The sequence below is a fragment of the Oncorhynchus kisutch genome, linkage group LG3 (assembly GCF_002021735.2).
Source record: "Oncorhynchus kisutch isolate 150728-3 linkage group LG3, Okis_V2, whole genome shotgun sequence".
Taxonomy (NCBI): Eukaryota; Metazoa; Chordata; class Actinopteri; order Salmoniformes; family Salmonidae; genus Oncorhynchus; species Oncorhynchus kisutch.
The window spans coordinates 25,094,021-25,119,185 of NC_034176.2; the positions used below are offsets into that span (position 1 = coordinate 25,094,021).

The 25,165-nt window shown below is 42.1% G+C and overlaps 1 protein-coding gene across 1 annotated transcript in view; it reads left to right on the forward strand.

Moving 5' to 3' along the window:
* The first annotated feature begins 1,547 nt into the window (after positions 1–1,547).
* The window catches only part of LOC109873540 (transmembrane protein 132D), a 46,928-nt gene continuing 23,310 nt past the window's right edge, over positions 1,548–25,165 (forward strand). The window contains exons 1-2 of the mRNA XM_020465203.2: positions 1,548–3,635; positions 8,919–9,804. Coding sequence (XP_020320792.1) covers positions 3,563–3,635; positions 8,919–9,804 — 959 coding nt within the window. The 5' untranslated portion in view covers positions 1,548–3,562. The remainder of the gene's footprint in view (positions 3,636–8,918; positions 9,805–25,165) is intronic.

Genomic DNA, 25,165 nt, shown 5'->3' on the forward strand with positions numbered 1-25,165 from the left:
CTTCCTACAGCTGGCTGCCCGGACAAACTGAGCAATCGGGGGAGAAGGGCCTTGGTCATGGAGGTGACCAACAACCCAATGACAGAGCTCCAGAGTTCCTCTGTTGAGATGGAGGAACCTTCTAGAAGGACAACCATCCCTGCAGCACTCCACCAATCAGGCCTTTATGGTAGAGTGGCCAGACGGAAGCCTCTCCTCAGTAAAAGGCACATGACAGCACACTTGGCATTTATCAAAAGGAACCTAAAGACTCTCAGACCATGAGAAACAAGATTATCTGGTGTGATGAAACCAATATTGAACTCTTTGGCTTGAATGCCAAATGTCACATCTGGAGGAAACCTGGCACCATCCCTACGGTGAAGCATGATGGTGGCAGCATCATGCTGTGGGGGTGTTTTTCAGCGGCAGAGACTGGGAGACCAGGGAATCGAGGGAAAGATGAATGGAGAAAAGTACAGAGAGATCCTTAATGAAACCTCCAGAGCGCTCAGGATAGACTGGGGAGAAGATTCACCTTCCATCAGGACATTGACCCTAAGCACACAGCCAAGACAATGCAGGAGTGGCTTCGGGACAAGACTCTGAATGTCCTTGAGTGGCTCAGCCAGAGCCAGGACTTGAACCCGATGGAACATCTCTGGAGAGACATGAAAATAGTTGTGCAGCGATGCTCCCCATCCAACCTGACAGAACTTGAGAGGATCTGCAGAGAAGAATGGGAGAAACTCCCCAAATACAGGTGTGCCAAGCTTGGAGCGTCATACCCAAGAAAACCCGAGCCTGTAATCGCTGCCAAAGGTGCTTCAACAATGTACTGAGTAATGGGTCTGAACACATATGCAAGGGTGATATTTCAGATTTTAATTTTAAAAAATGCTGAAATCATGAAAACCTGTTTTGCCTTTTCATTTTGGGATATTGTGTGTAGATTGATGAGGAAGAAAAAACAATTTAATACATTTTAGAATAACGCTGTAACATAACAAAATGTGGAAAAAGTAAAGCGGTCTGAATACTTTCCGAATGAGCTGTTTGCATTGAACACATCTTCTTGGATAGATTCAATAAGTGTTGAGTGTGAGAGAAAGAGGCTTTCTCTGGCAGACTATCAGCTGTGTGTAGCCTTGTCCTCTTTGCCTCGGTGTGGATGATTTCTCTGTAGTCCAGGATTACCCCAGGGATTAGCAGCCCTGCCGGGCGGCACATTGGCAGCTTCCATCGATGGGAGAGATGACAGTTTCCATCATCATGTAGTCCCAACTCCAAACCTCCGGTACACTGCGGCTTAAAATGAATCAACATCAGATTACATGGGCAGGACAGCAGGGGGAGAAGGAGTCACCCATCACAAACACAGTACAGATTAAGAAGTTGAACAAGCTCTCTCCTCAGCTCTCAGGGTGTGTACAACTAGACTGTCTTCTTATGGTCCAGTTTGGGTTAGTTCACAATCACATAGCTATAAGAAACCCCTACTGCAAGAGTAAAGGGTACGTAAAAGAAAACAACATGCTCAAATAAATATACAAGACTCATAATCGTCTTCATATTCTGTATTGATGGATCCACTCAGTATTTTTGATATATGAGTTTGCCCAAAACAATACAGCCAAGGTAGACAGCCCTCTCTGTAGTCAGTGACAACGATAGTTAATGTGTCTAGTCTCTGACATTGACACGAAAATGAGTTTCAACACTTGAACAAGGTGCGTGGGAAGGCACTCCCCAACATCAGCTACCTCCATCTGTCAAATAGAATAATGACATACTGTACATTGAAAACACATTGTTTCCCTTGGCATCCACATCTATCAGCAGCTTATGGACACTATTCTATTCCCACTCTGGCAGAGCTCTGCTGCTATAGCTTTGACATCCATCAATGACAATAGAACCCAACTAAGTTGTATTTCCTGAGGCACTGCTGTTTTTGCAAAGTTTTCTTCTCCAGTGTCTCTTTTTTCTTATGCAAGGATGTGAGGTTGACCATGCGGTAGGATTTTAACAAGGAGTAGGCTTACAAAGTAGACGTGTTTTTTCTTGCCCAGAGTGAGTCTTTCATTTGAAAGGCCACAAAACTGTACAGGTATTTTCAATGCAATAAACAGGACAAAAAAACTTAAGGGCAAACTGAACTTTAAATTGAGCTCTGTCAAAAGAAAACCCAGGCTACAATAATGCCTGAACACCCGGCAGCATGCCAACCTTACCCTGACTTTCTCTCTCTCACACAAACAAAGATATGACATGGTTTAAATAGGAATACCCACAATGCATTGGCTAATGAGAAACAGCCATATCATACAATGATAAATTACCATTCATAATGCATGAAATTCAATCTAGAATTATTCAGCTCATAGACATGAGTACAATTACCAGCACACATCTCAATTAAGTTGTGAACCCATCAGTGGCAATTTTAGCATGTAAATCTTGGTGGGGCAAACAAAATCCACCAACATACAGTGGACTACTCTTATAATTCCTCATCTATAGCCAACAGGGGGCACTAGAATTCCACCACTATAGCATTAACAGTAGGCGTTCACAACAGCAAGGTTTAGCCTCATTTACCTCATGCATTTACAGATGAGCCAATCAGAGATGGAGAGCATCATGTCCACCATGTCCATCACATTCGTATTGCCCCACTTATAAAAGTTGATGAAAGTTATGGCAATATGTCATGTTATATCCCACCCAGATTCAAAACTGGACAGGAAGGAACATCTCCCCTAAAAATAATAGAACAAATAATTGGAGAAAAGTTAAATTTTTAAAGAACACCCTCTACTCTAAAACCTACAATGGGATATTGTCAAAACCCCAAATACGTAATTTATGTTCTGGTCTAACAGGCTATAGTCTACTGGTCAAGTGTAATTAGCAGTATTTACAGTAGTAAGGCTATTTGTGTAAATCATCCGCAGTCCATCTATCTCCTCATCATGGATGTGGAATCCCAAATTATCATGGTTTTGTTTTTAATGTACAGATGCTGTTAAATCCTGTCGCCACCGCATAGGACGTGCTCTGACCGGATGACATTATGCCTTTAGTGCCCCAAGGATTGTGCACAAGGCAGTCGATGATCTGTGAATCTCACTGTACATTGCAGCGGCGTCCCGACGATGGTCAAAGTTGGGTAGACGTCTGAGTCTGGGTGCGGATGCAAGGACTTCAAAAATAATCCGATGGAGTTTCTCTATCAAATAATCGCATTCAATATGGCGGCATAAAGGATAAAGTTAAAAAGGAAAACAAAGAAGAAACTAGGTTGATCGCAATCTGATCAAGGACTTGGACAGGACGTCTCCAAACTCGTTACGCAGAACTTTTCCAACATTGAGACCGTATCTGATCGCTCAATGCATAGTTTATGTGATACACGGAGTGCACACGACAAGGCTGTATTCTTCTTACAGGTGTGATTTTGTAGGCTACACTAGGCAAGTTCTCTTCCTGGGTAGAAATGAATGAAGTATACCCCTATTCACTTTGTTGAAACTCCGAGCCTGGGAATTTACATGTAATAAAGTGACAGTTGGATGCCAAAATGAGTGTTTACTCTCATATCTGGAGGATTTTACAGATATTCCTAGCGACGATTGTCACAATTGTCACGCAAGGTATGTACCATACAAAAAGGGTTACAATCAGCCTGAGTGACTATCTGTATATTCTGTTCTATTTGTATGTTTTTGTTTGGTACATATTTAATTGCAGACTCTTTATGATGTTGAAATAGTATACATGAGTATTTAGGATTATTTGTATTCCATTAGACAATGTGTAACAAACGAGTTTATTATACGATCAAGGAGCTGATATGAGATAGACAGTATACCCTTGTGGTTGAAAATTTATTTAACATTTATAGTTTCCTCTGAAATGTTATGCCATACTTTTATGAATACAATATGCACACTGCCATCAGTCAATTGGCTTTGCAACATAGTTACAGACTGCAATTTCACCATGGTAACTTGTTGTTGTGGTCAACTGCCCCTATATGACACAAAAAGTCCCATTTGTCCAGTTGAATAAGACAATGGCTTGAAATAAGTGTGCCTAGTCCAGTTTAGGTGCCACTCAGATTTGTGAGAATACGGGCATACAGGTACAGTAGGCCAAGGAGGTCCACCTTAGTCTAATTACTCCAAAGTGCATGTTAAGACTAATCAAATCTTATTAAGGCTTGATTTTTAGTTAGAGTTTATGTAATTGAGGGTTAGTGCTGATGTAACTTGCATTTAGATTAGCAAACCTTATAACGATGAAAATGTTTTTGATTATGTACTGTGTACCAGTACTTTATGAGACATTTTGCCATTAAGTTCCATTAAGTTCCAATAATGAAATGGACATACATTTGTATTTCCTTAGTTTAGTCTCAGTGTGCAGCAGAGCTTAAAAGGAGTTTTAGTGCATATTAGCAGAAGTCCAGAACACATTATTGTATTCATTCACATCACCTCAGTGATGAAATGGACAGGACCCTGTGGACTTTGATTAAAAACCCAGCAAATATTCCACATCACAAAGGCATTTGCTGAAAAGCTTTTAACTGCCTCAAAGACAGCTATTTTCAGACGTTGTGGCCCTCCTGAATTATAATAAACAGACTGGATAAAGAGGACAAAAAGGGAGAAATCCTGATAAAACCAGCTTTAAGAGTCTCATTGGATATAGCAATCCCTACCAATCCCCACACAGGCCTAAGCATCTCCCTCCCCTCCTCCTCTCCCTTTCTGTACACATATGATCAGTGCTCTATCAAGTTTCTATCTTTATGTAGCGGTTGCAGGGACATAGAGTCTTTTCAACAAGTAAACCATTGCTATTAGGAGAGCTTTCTTCCTAAAATACTTAGGTCATGCCTGACTTTTCCTCTGGGGAGAGGACACAGCCAATATGGAAGTAAACAACGTCTTGACCTAAAATTACAGACTCTATTCAACACTTCAAGTGGAATAAGTGAGACATCTGTGTCATGTCTCTGTCATGCCATTTGAAGTCGGATCACGCACAGGCTGTTCTTCACGAATATAAACATTCCTTATAGCACATTGGAATGCATGGAGTTGAACTGTTAGTGTTCTTTCAAAACACCACGCAGCATAGGCCAGGTTTGTTTGGTTTGTGGTCACCTTAAATCCGTGGGTTCCATCAAGACAAACTCAAGTTGAGTAGCTTGTCAGAGCGTGATAGATAATTCTGTATTAAAAGAGACATTGACATGTATACTTGTTGGTCTCAATATAATGCTGCTGAAAATAGCATCGAATGACAGCATGGGTAATCTTTTGTTTCCTAGTAACAACAAATAGCCTACTGTAATTGCACAGTAGCCTACAGTAAGTACAGAGCTTATACTCTTAAGTGAGCAATCCTGTGCTGTCCAGACATTGGTCAGCTGGCAGCTTTACCACTACTGGGAACAATGCCAAGCAGACCTACATACATGTATAACCATGTCATTAATTAGCTTTTGCCTCAGTCTCCTCACTTTTCTAGCGGCCTTAATTGTTTGACTGTGTCCAGTGATCCTACTGGGACTGTAACCCTGTTGTTACTCCCAACTTTAGAACATAGGGCCTAATGTAGTCCTGTCCTTCTCCCTGTTCCTTGTGTTCTAATGCCTTGATTATTTGCTGTTTCTAACAGGCCCACAAGTAGTGACTTATTCTGAGAAAAGGGACCTGAAGATTATGTTTAAAGGTCGCCTCAGTCTTGTTTAATCAGATGTGAAAATCTCTCTCCCTCCTTGTTTCATATCAAATATACTATATTTAAATTGCTTAATGCAATTGCAGTTTCATATTCTCAAGAAATATAGACTATCCTATTGTACAAATGTAACCTATACACAGATGTTTTCATTTGGAATCAACTGTAGAATTTGTAATATAGATTTGATTAACAGCATATTGTGTTGTGCTCGGCATATGGATTCGGTTGTGCATTGGATGTCTCATAGTAGCGTGGGGAATGTAAAGTGGGTCAACTTTGAGCAATTTTTATCTCCTCAATGTTTTGGCATTCAGGTCCAAAAAGTAACATTTTCCGATCACTTCTACCAAGTATGGAAGGTTTCCTTCAAATAAAAAAGGGGTGTAGTCAAAAAGTGATTGAAATTATTTAGAATGATCCAAGAGGGAAAACAACAATGTCAATGGAGACAAGTGCATTTCTGCAGACCAGAATAGATATTGTTCTTCTGGACAGGGAAATAGAAAAGTCAAAGATGTCAGTCTCCAAGTTGGGTGTTTGGAGCAGCTATGTGCTGAAACAGCTGGTGGAGGAATTTGGATCCTTCTTTATCAGCTGGAAAACGCTTATCATGGCGAGAGAGGAAATACAGTACATACGCAAACATATACTGTAGCTTCCCTACACAGTGGAGAATCAGTGATTATTGTCTCAGCAAATGAGACTGTTATCATACAGTATATACTCACTAGTGCATTATTTGCATTTAGCACAATTGTACCACCCCTCTTAGATTTCCGAGCTAACTCAAGTGTTCTTAAATACATTGGGGAGCACAGATGACCAGTCAAACCCAGCTTGAGAAAGATATAACAGCCTGTGATATGTGTTGCCACAGTTGCAGCACATCTCCCTCCTGCAGAAATGCCAAAGCAGAAAATGCCCAGTGAGTGTTTATTCACAGTGGTGGGAAATACTGCCAGCTCTGGTATTAAACAGCACATCTGTCAATGGTCACTGGTGGAGCTAAGGGGGAGACAGTCCCTGTCCCAGTCCAGGAAGATTATTGAGATACTGTACATGTCCGTGTGAGAAAAATAAAAACAACCATTTGTGTTTCTCTTTGGGGGTCACTCTGTAGACTTGGCTCCGTTGTGACACACAAACTGTTTCCCTGACTGTGTAAAGCTCTCCAAGCACTGCACAGGTGTCTGCTTGGTGATAAAAGCAGGTCGAATGAGGGATGATGTAGAGACCTGTCACACGCCACAAACCGTGAGGGACAAGACTTAGTTAGACTTCGTTTACAAAAAGCTCCAAGCCCTCCTCCTCCTCAGGAAAAATAACCACACCAATCCAGTGACAGACATGTCATTCTCTCTGACATCTTTTGTCATAATTTGACCAATGGAACAGAAAGGTGTGTCACTACACATGCAGATAACATTATAGGAAAGGAATATTATGGACATTTTGGGGGGGAATCTACCTAAACTCTGTGGTAAGGACACGTTTATGACAGTTATAAGATCAGCAGTAGTAAAGAGGGACATTTTTGATTATAGCTACAAACAGTTGACTCATCACTGGCACATAAGATGCATGCATTGTGTATTAGTTCATAGTTCATGATTAATACATTTCCGTTACATTACAGAGCAGTCTCTGTCCTCTGGGCAGAATAGAATGTGGCAATTTGTCATGAACAAGCAACTGATTGTATTTTGTGTCATTATACTGCAACATCAAGCTATAGGTCTACACTGAAGTGGAGAATAGACTGTTTCACACTTTTTCTAACAGACAGTTTATTAGCAAAGCCAGAGTGCTGTTGAGTGCCATTGAGTATGAGATCATCTCAGTTAATGAGCACATACCAGGCTGCTTCTCTCTCTCTCTCCCACCAAGTAGGCCAATTAGCCTCCCATTGACAGTGCAGCCTCAGGTCAGCAGCCATAATGTGTAATCTATCAAAATGGGGGCAAATGAGAGTGGATGCTGGCCTGTGGACCTGCGGCTCAGTTCACTTCCAGAGAGACAGTTGTGTCATACCCCTCATGCTTTTATGCCGGATCAGAGGGCTCTAATGCTGTTGTCCCCCTCGACCCCCTCACCCTACTCCAAACACACACACCATGAACATGCTGCCCTGTGTAGGACCAGATCAGCCTCCACCTAGGTAGGTCAAGTTGTTTTAATGCATACAAGTCAATATAGCTGGAATTTCATCATTTACAGGGAGTAATCCCATTTAATTCATCTCTGATGTGTGTCATCGGATCATGCAGATATTATTGCTTGCTACTTTGCCATTTGGTTTTACATAAAAGTTTTGATCTGAAAGAAGAGGGAGGATGAAAGTTAAGTCACTTCTGCAAAGCACAACAGAAAACACACCTCTTTTAACAGGGAAATCATAATGAGTAATAGAACACACCTGAGTGTCATAATTGTCTCTAGGATGGTCTCTGCCTCCCTCTGGTGACAGGTGGAACCATGACACCAAGTGTTCATGACAGGTAGTCCGTCCCGCACTTTGGTCATTTTCACTAGAAATCACTCTCATTTGGGTATGGGATTGACTTGATTTGGATGATGGATGATATCAAGGGAATGTAGTCTGTTCTGCTGCTGTCCCACCAGTGCTCCTTCGCCACTGCATCACACGCAGTAATACTCTTAGCTGCTCCTGCTATGATTTCTAATATAAAGACCCTCTTGTATACTATGGGAATTTGAAGATTATGTAAATGGACACTTTAATGATGATGTCCCATCTAGTTGATCAGCTTGCCTCATGTCTAGTTCCTGGAAATCTCTGGATGGTTTCTTTTTGGCAATTCCCGTTAATCTAATATTTTATTGGGATATCTTTGTACTCAGGTAATTATTATGATTTTGTACTTAATGATTGAGGCCAGCTATTATTCCTGTCCACGTCATATGAAACAACCATGAAACAATGGATCCTGGTATAAAACTCCTGACCCTGATTGTGGTTGGTAGCCCAGATTTGAGAGAAACTGACCAGTAGCCGGAAGGTTTGTTAATGCCGGGCTGTAGGCTATTAGCAGAGGTTAAGGGTCTCTAGTGACTCAGTAGTCCATCCAAAATGATGAACATGAATTTCCTCTACATGTCATCAAAACAACACTGTCTGTTAACCTACAGGTAATGTTTTGTCTCTTGCTTTCCCACAGAGTTGGACAGCCGGGAGATGTCAGACAACACTAAGAGCTCTCTGCCATTCCCTGTGTTCCTTCCAGTGAACTACCAGGTGAAAGACGCAGATTACTTCTTTTTGAAGGAGGCCGGTCAGGACATCATGAGGAACTCCAGCATGCAGACACAGACACAGCCATTTGTCATCCTGAGAGCCAGCCGGCCTCCTGCTGTCAACGCCAGCTATGGGCCCCTGTCCACAGAGCAGCCAGTCCCTCTAGACCTGGTACAGTCTGTGCAGCTGTTCCGGGCCCCGGGGGTATTCACCTACAACTGGAAGGTCCAGTCCTTTGTGCTGACCCCACGGGTCTACTCATCCATGCCCAAGGTGCGGGTGTTGTTCTATGTGGCTGGGAGGGACTGGGACAGGGGAGCAGATGGGCTAAAGGATGAGTTGCCCTGTGTTACGGTGTTTGCCTTCTGGCAGACTCAGGAGGTGAGGGGCTCCTGTGCCCTTGGAGGTCTGAGGGGCACATGCATGGCTGAGCTGGAGCCTGTAGCCAGCTGGTTCAGTCCCGCAGCAGAGAGCTCTAGCCCGGGGAGGTTGGACCCAACAGAGGTAAATACAGTAGAGCTGTACTACCAGGCCCGGCCCAGTGCATATGGGAAGTGCAGGGAGGGAGATTGGGATCGCTGGGGCAGCTCAGAGCAGCAGCAGGCTGAGTACATCCCTGTAACTCCCATGCAGAGGATCAGCAGTGTGCGCCTCCTTCAGGTGCCAAAGGGAGCTCCATCTCTGTCTCAACTCAAGCTGGGAAAGGCTGTTGTCATCCAGACTTCCTCCAAACCCCTGAAGAAGACAGATATCGCCACTTTCTACATCCTCACGGCCAGCTCCTCCTTCCTGGAGAACTTCACTATGCGGTGAGTTTCAGATGTCATGTTTGATGTTTTCACTCATACTAACCTTGACTTTTTATTATGTCAAGTCAATTATTATAAAACAATTAGTTATCTAATTGGGGTGGCAGGTTAGCCTAGTGGTTAGCGCGGCGGACTTGTAACCGGAAGGTTGCAAGTTCAAACCCCTGAGCTGACAAGGTACAAATCTGTCGTTCTGCCCCTGAACAGGCAGTTAACCCACTGTTCCTAGGCCGTCATTGAAAATAAGAATTTGTTCTTAACTGACTTGCCTAGTTAAATAAAGTTAAAATAAAAATAAATAAAACATCTTGAATATTCAGAATTCCAAATACAAATGCAACTATTTACCCATTAAATAAAGGAAAAACTATGGTGAAGTGCTTATCAGAACAATAATTGTACTGCAGCACACTGTGGTTATAATTGGTTAATAACAGTTAACCCTATTTGCTGAAGTACTGCCAATGTATTGCACAATAGCCTTACTTATCTCGTCGATTTAGCCACACATGCCCAAACCCTGTCCGTTAGAAATATCGTTAGAGATTTGAAGTGGATTAAAATATTTATCTGAAAATATGATAGATTTTAGCGTTCTTACAAGGAATTGAGGCAGATTATTGAAGTTAAATTGAAAAATAGTGGAGAGTAATGATATTCAGAGCTACAGTGGCAAGAAAAAGTATGTATACCCTTTAAAATTACCTGGATTTCTGCATAAATTGGTCATCAAATTTGATCTGATCTTCATCTAAGTCACAACAATAGACAAACACAGTGTGCTTAAACTAATAACACAGATATTGTCTATATTGAATACATCATTTAAACATTCACAGTGTAGGTTGGTAAAGTATGTGAACCCCTAGGCTAAGGACTTCTCAAAAAGCTAATTGGAGTCAGGAGTCAGCTAACCTGGAGTCCAATCAATGAGGCGAGATTGGAGATGTTGGTTAGAGCTGCCTTGCCCTATAAAAAACACTCACAAAATGTTTTTTATTTGATTTATTTCACCTTTATTTAACCAGGTAGGCAAGTTGAGAACAAGTTCTCATTTACAATTGCGACCTGGCCAAGATAAAGCAAAGCAGTTTGACAGATACAACGACACAGAGTTACACATGGAGTAAAACAAACATACAGTCAATAATACAGTATAAACAAGTCTATATACAATGTGAGCAAATGAGGTGAGAAGGGAAGTAAAGGCAAAAAAGGCCATGGTGGCAAAGTAAATACAATATAGCAAGTAAAACACTGGAATGGTAATGTGAGTTTGCTATTCACAAGAACCATTGCCTGATGTGAACCATCTCCAAAAGCCTTGATGTTCATCAGTCCACGGTAAGACAAAATGTGTATAAATGGAGAAAGTTCAGAACTGTTGCTACTCTCCCTGGGATTGGCCGTTCAGCCAAAGACTCACAGAAATCTCTGGAACATGCTAACATCTCATGAAAACGTATAATTGTTTTTGTGTTATTAGTTTAAGCAGACTGTGTTTGTCAATTGTTGTGACCTAGATGAAGATCAGATCAAGTTTTATGACCAATTTATGCAGAAATCCAGGTATTTTCAGGTATTTCCAAAGGGTTCACATACTTTTTCATGCCACTGTATTTCAACTTCTCATGCAGTCATCAAGCGTCTCTGTGTCACTGTGATGGAGATAAAGTGTGCTCAGATGTTGCTTTCTAGTGGCTCAATATCTGACTGATGTCAATGGATTGCGTACAGTGTGCTGTGCGTCTTATTATAATGACTGCGTATGTGTATAGTGGGGATTACAGGCAAAGCCCAATTTCATCATTTCAAGGCAGTGCTCGTTCATTATGTTAAATGTCCCGGTTATACTCGAGGACAGAGCACCTGCACACTACAGAACTTCAACATCATAGTGTGACAGCCATGCATGTAGGGTTTATATCCATACTGCTGAGACTTTTTGTCTGACTAATATTTTTCTCCGCTCATACAGGAGTAATAAAGGACTAGTGCACTAATTTGGTGGGATAAAAATATTTGATTTAGATTTCTCAGGTGGTGCTGCAGTACCCTCAGTACCCCTACTTCCCGTGGCTATGTTCACACAGCTGCCTGACCCTATTGATTCTTTACACTAGGCATTGAAACTTATGGTTTCAAGGACTCTCAGGGCCGAGGTAATAAGGATGGTGTGGTCTCTCTCTAGTTCCCTGGTTTATCATATTTAGATTGAGGTGTTTCTGACAGCATTTTCATAGACTTGTCTATAGTGTGTGCAGTATAAATTGTCTCCACACAGTCCTCAATATCTCCACATCATCCTTGTTCACAGCCAAACCCCTGCCTAGACCAATGTATTTTAACTGATAAACACAAACAGTTGAAGTCGGAAGTTTACATACACCTTAGCTAAATACATTTTAACTTAGTATTTCACAATTCCTGACATTTAATCCTAGTAAGAATTCCCTGTCTTAGGTCAGTTAAGATCACCACTTTATTTTAAGAATGTGAAATGTCAGAATAATAGTAGAGAGAATCATTTATTTCAGCTTTTATTTCTTTCATCACATTCCCAGTGTGTTTACTTACTCTCAATTAGTATTTAGTATCATTGCCTTTAAATTGTTTAACTTGGGTCAAATGTTTCAGGTAGCCTTCCACAAGCTTCCCATAATAAGGTGGGTGCATTTTGGCCCATTCCTCCTGACAGAGCTGGTGTAACTGTCAGGTTTGTCGGCTTCCTTGCTCGCACACGCTTTTTCAGTTCTGCCCACAAATGTTCTATAGGATTGAGGTCAGGGCTTTGTGATGGCCACTCCAATACCTTGACTTTGTTGTCCATAAGCCATTTTGCCACAACTTTGGAAGTATGCTTGGGGTCATTGTCCATTTGGAAGACCCATTTGCGACCAAGTTTCCTGACTGATGTCTTCAGATGTTGCTTCGATATTTCCTACTGTCACGCCCTGGTCGAAGTATTTTGTGTTTATCTTCATTTATTTGGTCAGGCCAGGGTGTGGCATGGGTTTTTGTATGTGGTGTGTTGGTATTGGGATTGTAGCTTAGTGGGGTGTTCTAGTTAAGTCTATGGCTGTCTGAAGTGGTTCTCAATCAGAGGCAGGTGTTTATGGTTGTCTCTGATTGGGAACCATATTTAGGCAGCCATATTCTTTGAGTGTTTCGTGGGTGATTGTCCTTAGTGTCCTGATGTCCATGTTTCGGTTTTCGTTACGTTTATTGTTTTGTAGTGTTTGTATTTAGATTCGTGTTGCTTCAGTTTAATAAACATGGATCGCAATCTACATGCCGCATTTTGGTCCGACTCTCCTTCTCACCTAGAGAACCGTAACACCTACCTCATGATGCCATCTATTTTGTGAAGTGCACCAGTCCCTCCTGCTGCAAAGCACCCCCCACAACATGATGCTGCCACCCCCGTGCTTCACGTTTGGGATGGTGTTCTTTGGCTTGCAAGCCGTCCTCCTTTTTCCCCCCAAACATAACGATGGTCATTATGGCCAAACAGTTATATTTTTGTTTCATCAGACCAAAGGACATTTCTCCAAAAAGTAAAATTTTTGTCCCCATGTGCAGTTGCAAACCGTAGTCTGGCTTTAAGGTTATGTCAATATAGGACTCGTTTTACTGTGGCTATAGATACTTTTTTTTACTGTGGCTATAGATACTTTTTTACCTGTTTCCTCCAGCATCTTCACAAGGTCCTTTGCTGGTGTTCTGGGATTGAGTTGCACTTTTCGCGGCAAAGTACGTTCATCTCTAGGAGACAGAATGCGTCTCCTTCATGAGCGGTGTAGTATCTGGGATCTACATCTGTTTATATTAGTTACTGTGCTGTTACTAAGCAGTAATGCATTACGGCAGTGTTACGTTACTACACCTAATAGGAAATGCACATGCACACTGGGGTGCCGGGAACTGTAGAGCTCGAGGGGTTTCAGTGGATCTCAGTGGAGAAATATTGTCAAGAAAAAAAAGGAAGAAGGAACATAACACGTGTGTACATTATTACAAATGAGTGCAGTGAATGAAGTAATTGCAGAAACTTCTGAAGTGAAGAATTAGATGAAAATTAAGGAATACAAGGAATAAGAAAACTGAACAATTAACTGTGAAAATGGCAACCATTGGTCGAGTACCAGAGTTTGAGTCTACAAAAGAGGATTTTGATTCCTATTTGGAGCGTTTTGAGCATTGGCTGGCTGCTAATGAAATCAAAGATGGAAAGAAAGCAGACGTATTTCTCAGTGTTTTGGGTCCAACTGAGTATGGATTGCTGAAAGGTCTCATTGAACCAATATTGTTTGTACAGATGAAAGTGGTACCTTCAGGCATTTGGAAATTGCCTGATGAACCAGACTTGTGGAGGTCTACAATATTTTTCTGAGGTCTTGGCTGATTTCTTTTGGTTTTCCGATGATTTCAAGCGAAGAGGCACTGAGTTTGAAGGTAGGTCTTGAAATACATCCACAGGTACACCTCCAATTGACTCAAATGATGTCAATTAGCCTATCAGAAGCTTCTAAAGACATGAAATTTGGAATTTTCTAAGCTGTTTAAAGGCACAGTCAACTTAGTGTATATAAACTTCTGACCCACTGGAATTGTGATGCATTGAATTATAAATTAAATAATCTGTCTGTAAACAACAATTGTTGGAAAAATGACTTGTGTCATGCACAAAGAAAATCTCCTAACCAACTTGCCAAAACTATCGTTTGTTAACAAGAAATTTGTGGAGTGGTTGAAAAACGAGTTTCAATGATTCCAATCTATGTGTATGTAAACTTCCGACTTCAATTGTAGCTATCTTCATCAAGGGTTGCTGTCAACACAGACAGGTGGAGATTTACGTTGTCTTCGTTAGAGATAGTACTTTTTCTGCTGCTACTATATTTCATCCACACTACTGTATGTGGTAAATGATGGCCATGTCAGGGGTTCCAAAGCTCTATTTTCTCAATATGTCGCAATTATTTATTTGTGTTGCATGTATTCTGGAGTTTATTTGATGGTATCAGGAATAGTGATGCACCGATATGTTTGGGCGATACCGATGTCCAATATTTTCCTTGCCCCAAAACAACAATACCGATATCCAATATTACATTTTTTGCGTCCCTTGAAGCATTCTAGTACAGTTAAATAGTTAACACACATGGAGGCAGCGGTCTAAGGCACTGCATCTCAGTGCAAGAGGCATCACTACATTCCCTGGTTCGAATCCAGGCTGTATCACATCCAGCTGTGCTGTTTTGTTGTTCATTTGTTCAGTCGTTTCATTCTCAACCAGGATTTCTTATACTATGGAACACCGTTTGGGTCTTTGCGTGTCAAATAACACTATTTGACGTGTCAAATAAGCTTGATGACCAATCAGGACCTGAATATGACTGCACGTCACATAATAATTTTACGTGTTTATACATTTTTTATGTAGGTATTACCCATTGATTACACTAGCACTCGTATTTCATATGTCACAATGATTCATCGATACGTATACTATGATGCTGGTAAAGTTGTCTCGCGCACCTACAGTGCTGGCCATTAAAAACCTAGCTAGCTCATGGATGCAAACAATGTTCTTCCCCAAAAACATTGCAAAACGACATAATCTGTTTCAGAAGCTAGCTAACTATATAGCTAGGTGTCATCATCTAAAATAACCCTAATTTACAAGACAGTTCTTATTTGATGGTGGTCAGACCCATCTATGTGAAACTAGCCACAATAAGGATTAGCCACAATAGTGGGCTTTGCGTTTAGCCTAAAAGTACGTTTTTGACAGTGATGCAAATGAATACAAATAGTAGAATTATGTCATACTTGAATAGATCATGCTAAACGAGGTTGGAATGAGGTTATATGAAATCAACAAAAGACAATAATTAGTTAATTTGACAAAAATCTGATTGTGGATCAATGGCATGGGGTATCAGTCTACTCAGTGACACCCAGAGAACATTAGCGTTGTAGCTCTTATTGCGAGGTAGCCACTTGTTGTTCGCCTATTGAAATTGAACTTCAGTTCATGGAAATAAATAGCTAGCCAGCTATTTAACCCTGTTAGTTATAAGTTATAAGCAGCCAGCTAGCTTCATCTGGCTAATGATTCTCTGCCGGACCGGGTTAGGTGTTGTGAAGCTAGCCACAGTAAGGATTAGGCACAATAGTAGAATTTGTGGTTACAATTGGTGGAATCATGCCATATTTAGACTAGTTAATGTTAAACAAGGTTGGAATGTGAAGCAAGGAAATGGGGTGTCAGTCTACCCGGTGACATCCACAGAACATAACTGTGAAGAGTTTACGCAAATATTAATGTTGTAGCTCTTATCGCTTATCTTTGGGGCGGCAGGCAGCCTAGTGCTTAGAGCATTGTGCCAGTAACCGAAAGGTTGTTGGATTGAATCCCTGAGCTGACAAGGTAAAACTCTGTTGTTCAGCCCTTGAATAAGGCAGTTAACCCACTGTTCCCCGATAGGCCATCATTGTAAATAATAATTTGTTCTTAACTGACTTGCCTAGTTAAATTGACAGTGTGAAATCACCTCCCCAGTCAGCCTATTGTGTGTATTGACGTTCATATTGCACTGTACAGCTTTACTTAAGGATTGGGCATCAATGAAATGGGGTATTAGTCTACTAAAACCCAATATATTTTTTCCCAACGTCCTCCTCAGAGTTATCAGACTCGAAAACATCCACACAGTATTGTTTTTCCTTGGGAATTGTGTTTAATACACATAGGTTGACAATAAATATGGCTCAATTCACAGTTGTTTCAGAGTCCCGCAATACTTACACACAAGGATTCTTAAATCATTGCTAAGAATAATGAAAATTACTGCAGTTTCTACTGGTCATTGTCTTCAGGCTGGTTGTATTGGTGCTAGCTAGGTACCAAGCTAAAGTTAGCTACCTCAGAAGTTGCGGTCGAACAAATGATGCTTTATTACCAACACTATATTGTAAACACATCGTTCGTGGCCGGTGTTTGCTTGTTTGCTTGTTTGCAGACTTTTTTGTACAGCTTTGACAGTGCTACTGATAGTAGTGGTGGTGCTTGGCTTGCATGTGCAAATTCTGTGATTAGACATGGTTGACAGCCTAACGTGAGTAAAATAGAGCCATAAGAGAGCCTGCTAAATGACAGAAATGTAATGTAAATGTCTTAGTAATGTAAATATTTTTCGATAAAAATGTGTTTCTCTACTACTTCTAGTTATTTATTTATCTTATGTTTTTCTAATGTCGAACTCATTTGTGTGGCAACTCATTTGAATGAGATTAATTTAAATCAAGTTGACAGCTGCCTCTCTCTTCCTGTTCTACTCTCATGTGTTGGAATCTATGTATACTTAAGCAGTGGGGCTGAAAATAAGCCTTTTCCCTGGGTTCTCGCTCTCTCTCACCCACCCCAGTGCCCATGTATCTTAATCCCTTTTGCTTTAGTTTGAATTCAAATTGCCTCTTGCTCACAGTCTCTGCCTCATGGGGTCAATGGTCACATAACAACAACAAGGAGAGTAAAGGAACAGGAGCAATGGTAGGAGCTCCTCTCATCTACCTCATGTCATTTCTCCTCTCCTTTCCCTCAAGTCATTTCTCATCTACCTCATGTCATTTCTCCTCTCCTCTCCCTCATGTCATTTCTCCTCTCATCTACCTCATGTCATTTCTCCTCTCATCTCCCTCATGTCATTTCTCCTCTCATCTCCCTCATGTCATTTCTCCTCTCATCTCCCTCAAGTCATTTCTCCTCTCATCTACCTCATGTCATTTCTCCTCTCATCTCCCTCATGTCATTTCTCCTCTAATCTCCCTCATGTCATTTCTCCTCTCATCTCCCTCATGTCATTTCTCCTCTCATCTCCCTCATGTCATTTCTCCTCTCATCTCCCTCATGTCATTTCTCCTCTCATCTCCTCAAGTCATTTCTCCTCTCATCTCCCTCATGTCATTTCTCCTCTCATCTCCCTCAAGTCATTTCTCCTCTCATCTACCTCATGTCATTTCTCCTCTCATCTCCCTCATGTCATTTCTCCTCTCATCTCCCTCAAGTCATTTCTCCTCTCATCTACCTCATGTCATTTCTCCTCTCATCTCCCTCATGTCATTTCTCCTCTCATCTCCCTCATGTCATTTCTCCTCTCATCTACCTCATGTCATTTCTCCTCTCATCTACCTCATATCATTTCTCCTCTCCTTTCCCTCATGTCATTTCTCCTCTCCTTTCCCTCATGTCATTTCTCCTCTCATCTACCTCATGTCATTTCTCCTCTCCTTTCTCTCATGTCATTTCTCCTCTCATCTACCTCATGTCATTTCTCATCTACCTCATGTCATTTCTCCTCTCATCTCCCTCAAGTCATTTCTCCTCTCATCTACCTCATGTCATTTCTCCTCTCATCTCCCTCATGTCATTTCTCCTCTCATCTCCCTCATGTCATTTCTCCTCTCATCTACCTCATGTCATTTCTCCTCTCATCTACCTCATGTCATTTCTCCTCTCCTTTCCCTCATGTCATTTCTCCTCTCCTTTCCCTCATGTCATTTCTCCTCTCATCTACCTCATGTCATTTCTCCTCTCCTCTCCCTCAAGTCATTTCTCCTCTCCCTCAAGTCATTTCTCCCCTTTAACTTGAATCACCTTGCCTCTCATAAACAGAAGAGTACATACAGAAGAGTACAAAAAAGTATTTAGTCAGCCACCAATTGTGCAAATTCTCCCACTTAAAAAGATGAGAGGCCTGTAATTTTCATCATAGGTACACTTCAACTATGACAGAAAAAATTAGGGAAAAACCCCCAGAAAATCACATTGTAGGATGTTTAATAAATTTATTTGCAAGTTATGGTGGAAAATAAGTATTTGGTCACCTACAAACAAGCAAGATTTCTGTCTCTCACAGACCTGTAACTTCTTCTTTAAGAGGCTCCTCTGTCCTCCACTCGTTACCTGTATTAATGGCAACTGTTTGAACTTGTTATCAGTATAAAAGACACCTGTCCACAACCTCAAACAGTCACACTCCAAACTCTACTATGGCCAAGACTAAAGAGCTGTCAAAGGACACCAGAAACTAAATTGTAGACCTGCACCAGGCTGGGAAGACTGAATCTGCAATAGGTAAGCAGCTTGGTTTGAAGAAATCAACTGTGGGAACAATTATTAGGAAATGGAAGACATACAAGACTACTGATAATCTCCCTTGATCTGGGGCTCCACGCAAGATCTCAACCCGTGGGGTCAAAATGATCACAAGAACAGTGAGCAAAAATCCCAGAACCACACGGGGGGACCTAGTGAATGACCTGCAGAGAGCTGGGACCAAAGTAACAAAGCCTACCATCAGTAACACACTACGCCGCCAGGGACTCAAATCCTGCACTGCCAGATATGTCCCCCTGCTTAAGCCAGTACATGTCCAGGCCCGTCTGAAGTTTGCTAGAGAGCATTTGGATGATCCAGAAGAAGATTGGGAGAATGTCATATGGTCAGATGAAACCAAAATATAACTTTTTGGTAAAAACTCAACTCGTGGTGTTTGGAGGACAAAGAATGCTGAGTTGCATCCAAAGAACACCATACCTACTGTAAAGCATGGGGGTGGAAACATCATGCTTTGGGGCTGTTTTTCTGCAAAGGGACCAGGACGACTGATCCGTGTAAAGGAAATAATGAATGGGGCCATGTATCGTGAGATTTTGAGGGAAAACCTCCTTCCATCAGCCAGGGCATTGAAGATGAAACGTGGCTGGGTCTTTCAGCATGACAATGATCCCAAACACACCGCCCGGGCAACAAAGGAGTGGCTTCGTAAGAAGGTCCTGGAGTGGCCTAGCCCGTTTCCAGATCTCAACCCCATAGAAAATCTTTGGAGGGAGTTGAAAGTCCGTGTTGCCCAGCAACAGCCCCAAACATCACTGCTCTAGAGGAGATCTGCATGGAGGAATGGGCCAAAATACCAGCAACAGTGTGTAAAAACCTTGTGAAGACTTACAGAAAATGTTTGACCTCTGTCATTGCCAACAAAGGGTATATAACAAAGTATTGACAAAACTTTTGTTATTGACCAAATACTTATTTTCCACCATCATTTGCAAATAAATTAATAAAAAATCTTACAATGTGATTTTCTGGATTTTTTCCTCTCATTTTTGTCTGTCATAGTTGAAGTGTACCTATGATGAAAATTACAGGCCTCTCTCATCCTTTTAAGTGGGAGAACTTATACAATTGGTGGCTGACTAAATACTTTTTTGCCCCACTGTATGTGTGTATGTATATGTGTCTGTCTCTATACTGTTCATCACCCTGCCAACACAGCCTGTGTTCTAGCCCTCCTTTTCATCATCACGCAGCCCGCGTCTCTTCTAGTCTGGGCCTCAGCAGCTGTCAGGCTGTTTTGTCACTGTTCAAGTGTCCCATTAAGTCAGGTTTAATGCTCAGTCGTCAACATGATGATCCCAGTGTTGGTGATAGCTAGTGACAAGAGGACCAGGGATCTAATCAGTGTGATAACATGGTCAAACCATACCTGATAGTTTAATTAGATTTCCATGAGATGTTATTTTTGCAGGTGTCAACTCTCTATTACAGCTGTATTACTGGTCATATTGACAATGTAATGCCATGCCATCACCTCCCTATGCTGCATAGTCAAATTATGATTATTGTTTTTAATTTTATTTAACTAGGCAAGTCGGTTAAGAACAAATTCTTGGGACTCCCGATCACGGCCGATTGTGATACAGCCCAGGATCGAACCAGGGTCTGTAGTGACATCTCTAGCACTGCGATGTAGTGCCTTAGACCGATGTGCCGCTCGGGAGCCCCAATTACATGAGGGGGAATCAGATTGCTAATGTGTTTAGTCTGTGCACCATGAGCTAGCTAGTATACAGATTGAGTTGGCAAAACCCCAGATCACAGATGATTTTTTAGGCAATGATTAAATGATTAAATCGCGATGATATCTGATCAAACACCATTTAATACATTTTTCTCTGATAACATGTATTTTATTCAAAGACAGCCTCATGGATAAAAAACAATAAGCTTTGCTATCCGGTGGATGCAGTCAGTGGGCTACCGATCATTCATCTGTCTGACAAATAGGACTTTTTCATCCCATTTACTGTGTTTTTATTCCTGGCCATCTGGCGTTAACATTGCCCTAAAAGTCTCTCTAACTCCCTAAACTGCCCCATAAGAATGACAAGCACGTCATTGATGACTGGCGGAGCATCAGAGTGGCTGAACGATGGTTATTTGCTTGCATAATTAAAGATTGCATCTGTTTGAGATTGCATTTGCGTTCAGTATTGGCCCCATGTCTCTGCAGTGATTCATCTGTACAGAGCCAGGGATGTGAAGCCAGAGTGAATCAGGGGGGGATTGTAACCCCTGGGCAGCAGTAGCACAGGTGGGCCTGCCTGCAGAATGGGTCTTCCTGGGAACACTGCTCTCGGGGTTCCTCAAGACCAGGTCAATTGATGATGGGGAGCATCATGCCCATACTGATTGATGCTGATTAGGATATGTTTTTTTATATTCATACAATCATCCATAGAATCATATACTTACATTTAATGATTGTGTTATTGGTATTTTAACAACAATATTGGTATTATTGGTCCAAGAGTGGCATTTCATTACTCACAAACAGCAACTAAAATGTTGAATTATATGGCAAATTATATCAGCGCTACATTTAAGATTGTTTGCTTGATTTTCAGGTCTTAGCCATTATTCACTCTCTCTATTATGTCTGAGACAAATAAGGCTTATAGAGAAGAGAAAACAAGCACAAGGGAGGGGGTTTCTGACTGGAGCGGACCAGGGACCGAGGGCTGCCATGAGTGTGTGTGACAGAGGTGAGGGAGGTCATGGCTTCCTGTGGCAGTATGGTTACGGGGAGGTCGGGTGGTGGGGAACCGGTATGCAAAATACACAGCATTAGTCCGCCACCCAAACCTCACTTGGAGAGAAGTGAGATGGATGGTAGGTGCAGCACCTGAGAGCTGATTTTCTCACACACTGTCAGTTCCAGTCTATGGGCCAATCTATCTTCCCAGCCCTGGTGCCTCGGTGCCTCGTCCTCCTCCTGCCTCTCCAGTCAGCGCTGGCTAACCATAGCCACTGACTGCTATGGTTCCTGCAAAAAAAACTCCACCCTTAGAGCCCAGAGGGCCTGGAGGAGAAAAGGCTTCAGATAGGTAATCTTGTAACAATCCCTTGAGGACTTGTAACAACTCCAGTCCTCAAGTACCCCCAACAGCACATATTTTTTGTTGTAGCCCTGGACAAGTACATCTGATTCACCTTGTCAACTAATCATAAATCGTCAAATTTACTTTAGACAGATGGCAATGTTGTCAATAGCTAGCAAAGTTCATCAAAAATAACTGGCAATGCTAACGTTAGCTAGCTAAAATCCAGTGGTCAATCTTAGCTAGCTAGCTAAAGTTATACTGCATCTAAAGTAAATCTGGTGACATCACAATGACTACAAAAGGTTTTCCTAATAATTGTTTGCCTCCTTTAGGAATGTAATTATATTTCCAAGCCACCGTAATACACTTTAGATTCAATCTTCATCAGCGCCAATTGACACTGCGTTGAGGAGAATGCTCAGTCGTGCTTCAGTCCTATTAACTAATGTGACGAAACAACCCACGAATAGCATGAGTGGGTGGATTTAGAATGCCATTACTAGATGAACTGTTCTCAGAGGTTTTCTAACTTCTTATTACAAGGAGTGTGTCATCAGTACATTTTTTTGTTGTAATACATGCCATTTCAGTGATGGCAAATAATAGCATTGTTGGTATTACCACTATGATTCCAGCAAATCCTTATGAGACATACTGATGCTGTGACCTGTTCCTATAGTTACTGCTAAACTAACAGAAGTTCATGTGGAGGCAGGATGTTATGTTTTTTTTTATCTCCAGTTATAAAATGATTTTTAATTGCATTTTTATCTTCAGGTACTGTTGATTCCAGCAAATCCTTATGAGACATACTGATGCTGTGACCTGTTCCTATAGTTACTGCTAAACTAACAGAAGTTCATGTGGAGGCAGGATGTTATGTTTTTTTTTGTTGTTAGTACTATACCTTTATCCCAGAGGTTGTAGAGGCCTCAAGGTTACACTGGCTCCGGGAGTGTTGTTGTAGTCAGGAAAGATGTATGGTGACAGGCATCAAATAAAATCAAATGTATTTATATAGCCCTTCTTACATCAGCTGATGTCACAAAGTGCTGTACAGAAACCCAGCCTACAACCCAAAACAGCAAGCAATACAGGCGTAGAAGCACGGTGGCTAGGAAAAACTCCCTAGAAAGGCCAAAACAGGATATTTATTTTACCTTTATTTAACTAGGCAAGTCAGTTAAGAACAAATTCTTATTTTCAATGATGGCCTAGGAACAGTCGGTTAACTGCCTGTTCAGGGGCAGAACAACAGATTTGTACCTTGTCAGCTCGGGGGTTTGAACTTGCAACCTTCCGGTTACTAGTCCAACGCTCTAACCACTAGGCTACCCTGCCGCCCCCCTATGAGGGGTGGCCAGTCCTCTTCTGGCTGTGCCAGGTGGAGATTATAACAGAACTTGGCCAAGATGTTCAAATATTCATAAATGACCAGCATGGTCAAATAATAATAATCACAGTAGTTGTTGAGGGTGCAACAGGTAAGCACCTCAGGAGTAAATGTCAGTTGGCTTTTCATAGCCGATCATTGAGAGCATCTCTACCACTCCTGCTGTCTCTAGAGAGTTGAAAACAGCAGGTCTGGGACAGGTAGCACATCCGGTGAACAGGTCAGGGTTCCATAGCCGCAGGCAGAACAGTTGAAACTGGAGCAGCAGCACGGCCAGGTGGACTGGGGACAGCAAGGAGTCATCATGCCAGGTAGTCCTGAGGCATGGTCCTAGGGCTCAGGTCCTCCGAGAGAGAGAAAGAGAGAAAGAGAGAAAGAGAGAATTAGAGAGAGCATACTTAAATTCAAACAGGACACCGGATAAGACAGGAGAAGTACTCCAGATATAACAGACTGACCCTAGCCCCCCGAAACACAAACTACTGCAGCATAAATACTGGAGGCTGAGACGGGAGGGGTCAGGAGACACTGTGGCCCCATCCGATGAGACGCCCGGACAGGGTCAAACAGGCAGGATATAACTCCACCCACTTTGCCAAAGCACAGCCCCCACACCACTAGAGGGATTTCTTCAACCACCAACTTACCATCCTGAGACAAGGCTGTGTATAGCCCACAAAGATCTCCGCCACGGCACAACCCAAGGGGGGGCGCCAACCCAGACAGGAAGATCACGTCAGTGACTCAACCCACTCAAGTGATGCACCCCTCCTAGGGACGGCATGGAAGAGCACTAGTAAGCCAGTGACTCAGCATGTCCCCTTTAACCCAGTCACCTCCACTCACAGTCCCTGTCCCCCTGTTAATCAGAGGCTGCTGCTCTGCTCCTCTTCTCCCCTTTCCCCTCAGAGCCTGTCAGTCCCCTGTGCCTTTGTTCCTGCTTCCTCCATAGAACCTGCTGGTTCCTGCTAACAATTGAGTGAGGGCCCCTCTCTGACAGTACAAAGAGAGGCAGGTCACCTACACACACACACGCACGCACGCACGCACGCACGCACGCACGCACAAACACACATTGAGACAGACAGACAGACAGGCACACACATGCACACACACACACACACACACACACACACACACACTCACACACACTCACACACACACACACACACACGCACAAACACACATTGAGAACTGTGTTGGTTACTCTACCTTCACCTTCACTGTCTTGCCCAAACTGATTTTTTTGCTGTTTGCAACTCTTTTTACATTATCCAGCCCCTTTGGGGATGTGTAATTCTCCTCTAACCTTTGCCAGTCTAGTAAGTACTGTTAGCACTTTGTCGGATAGAGATTGTAGCAGTAACATGGAAGGATCAGTGAAATTTTGCTGGAATGTCTGAGTCCCTGTCTCACAAGTACCACAAGTATGTCCCCTCACGTTGATAGAGAGAGAGAAAGAGAGCCGAAGGCATTGGGTCATTTCAGTGCGCCATGTGGCAGCATCACAGGACAATTTCAGCAACCTCCATGCCAAGATTAGTTCTCCCTTGAGCTTTCAACGGGTGCATCAGATTTCATCTAGGAAGAGCTGTATGTGCAGATGCTCTTACACTACACAAATATGCATAGACACACACACACACACTACATGCACACTTATACACACAAAACACTCACAAACACACAAAGGCAAATTACAATAACTCAAATTTGTTTTTAAATGGGATGAGTACA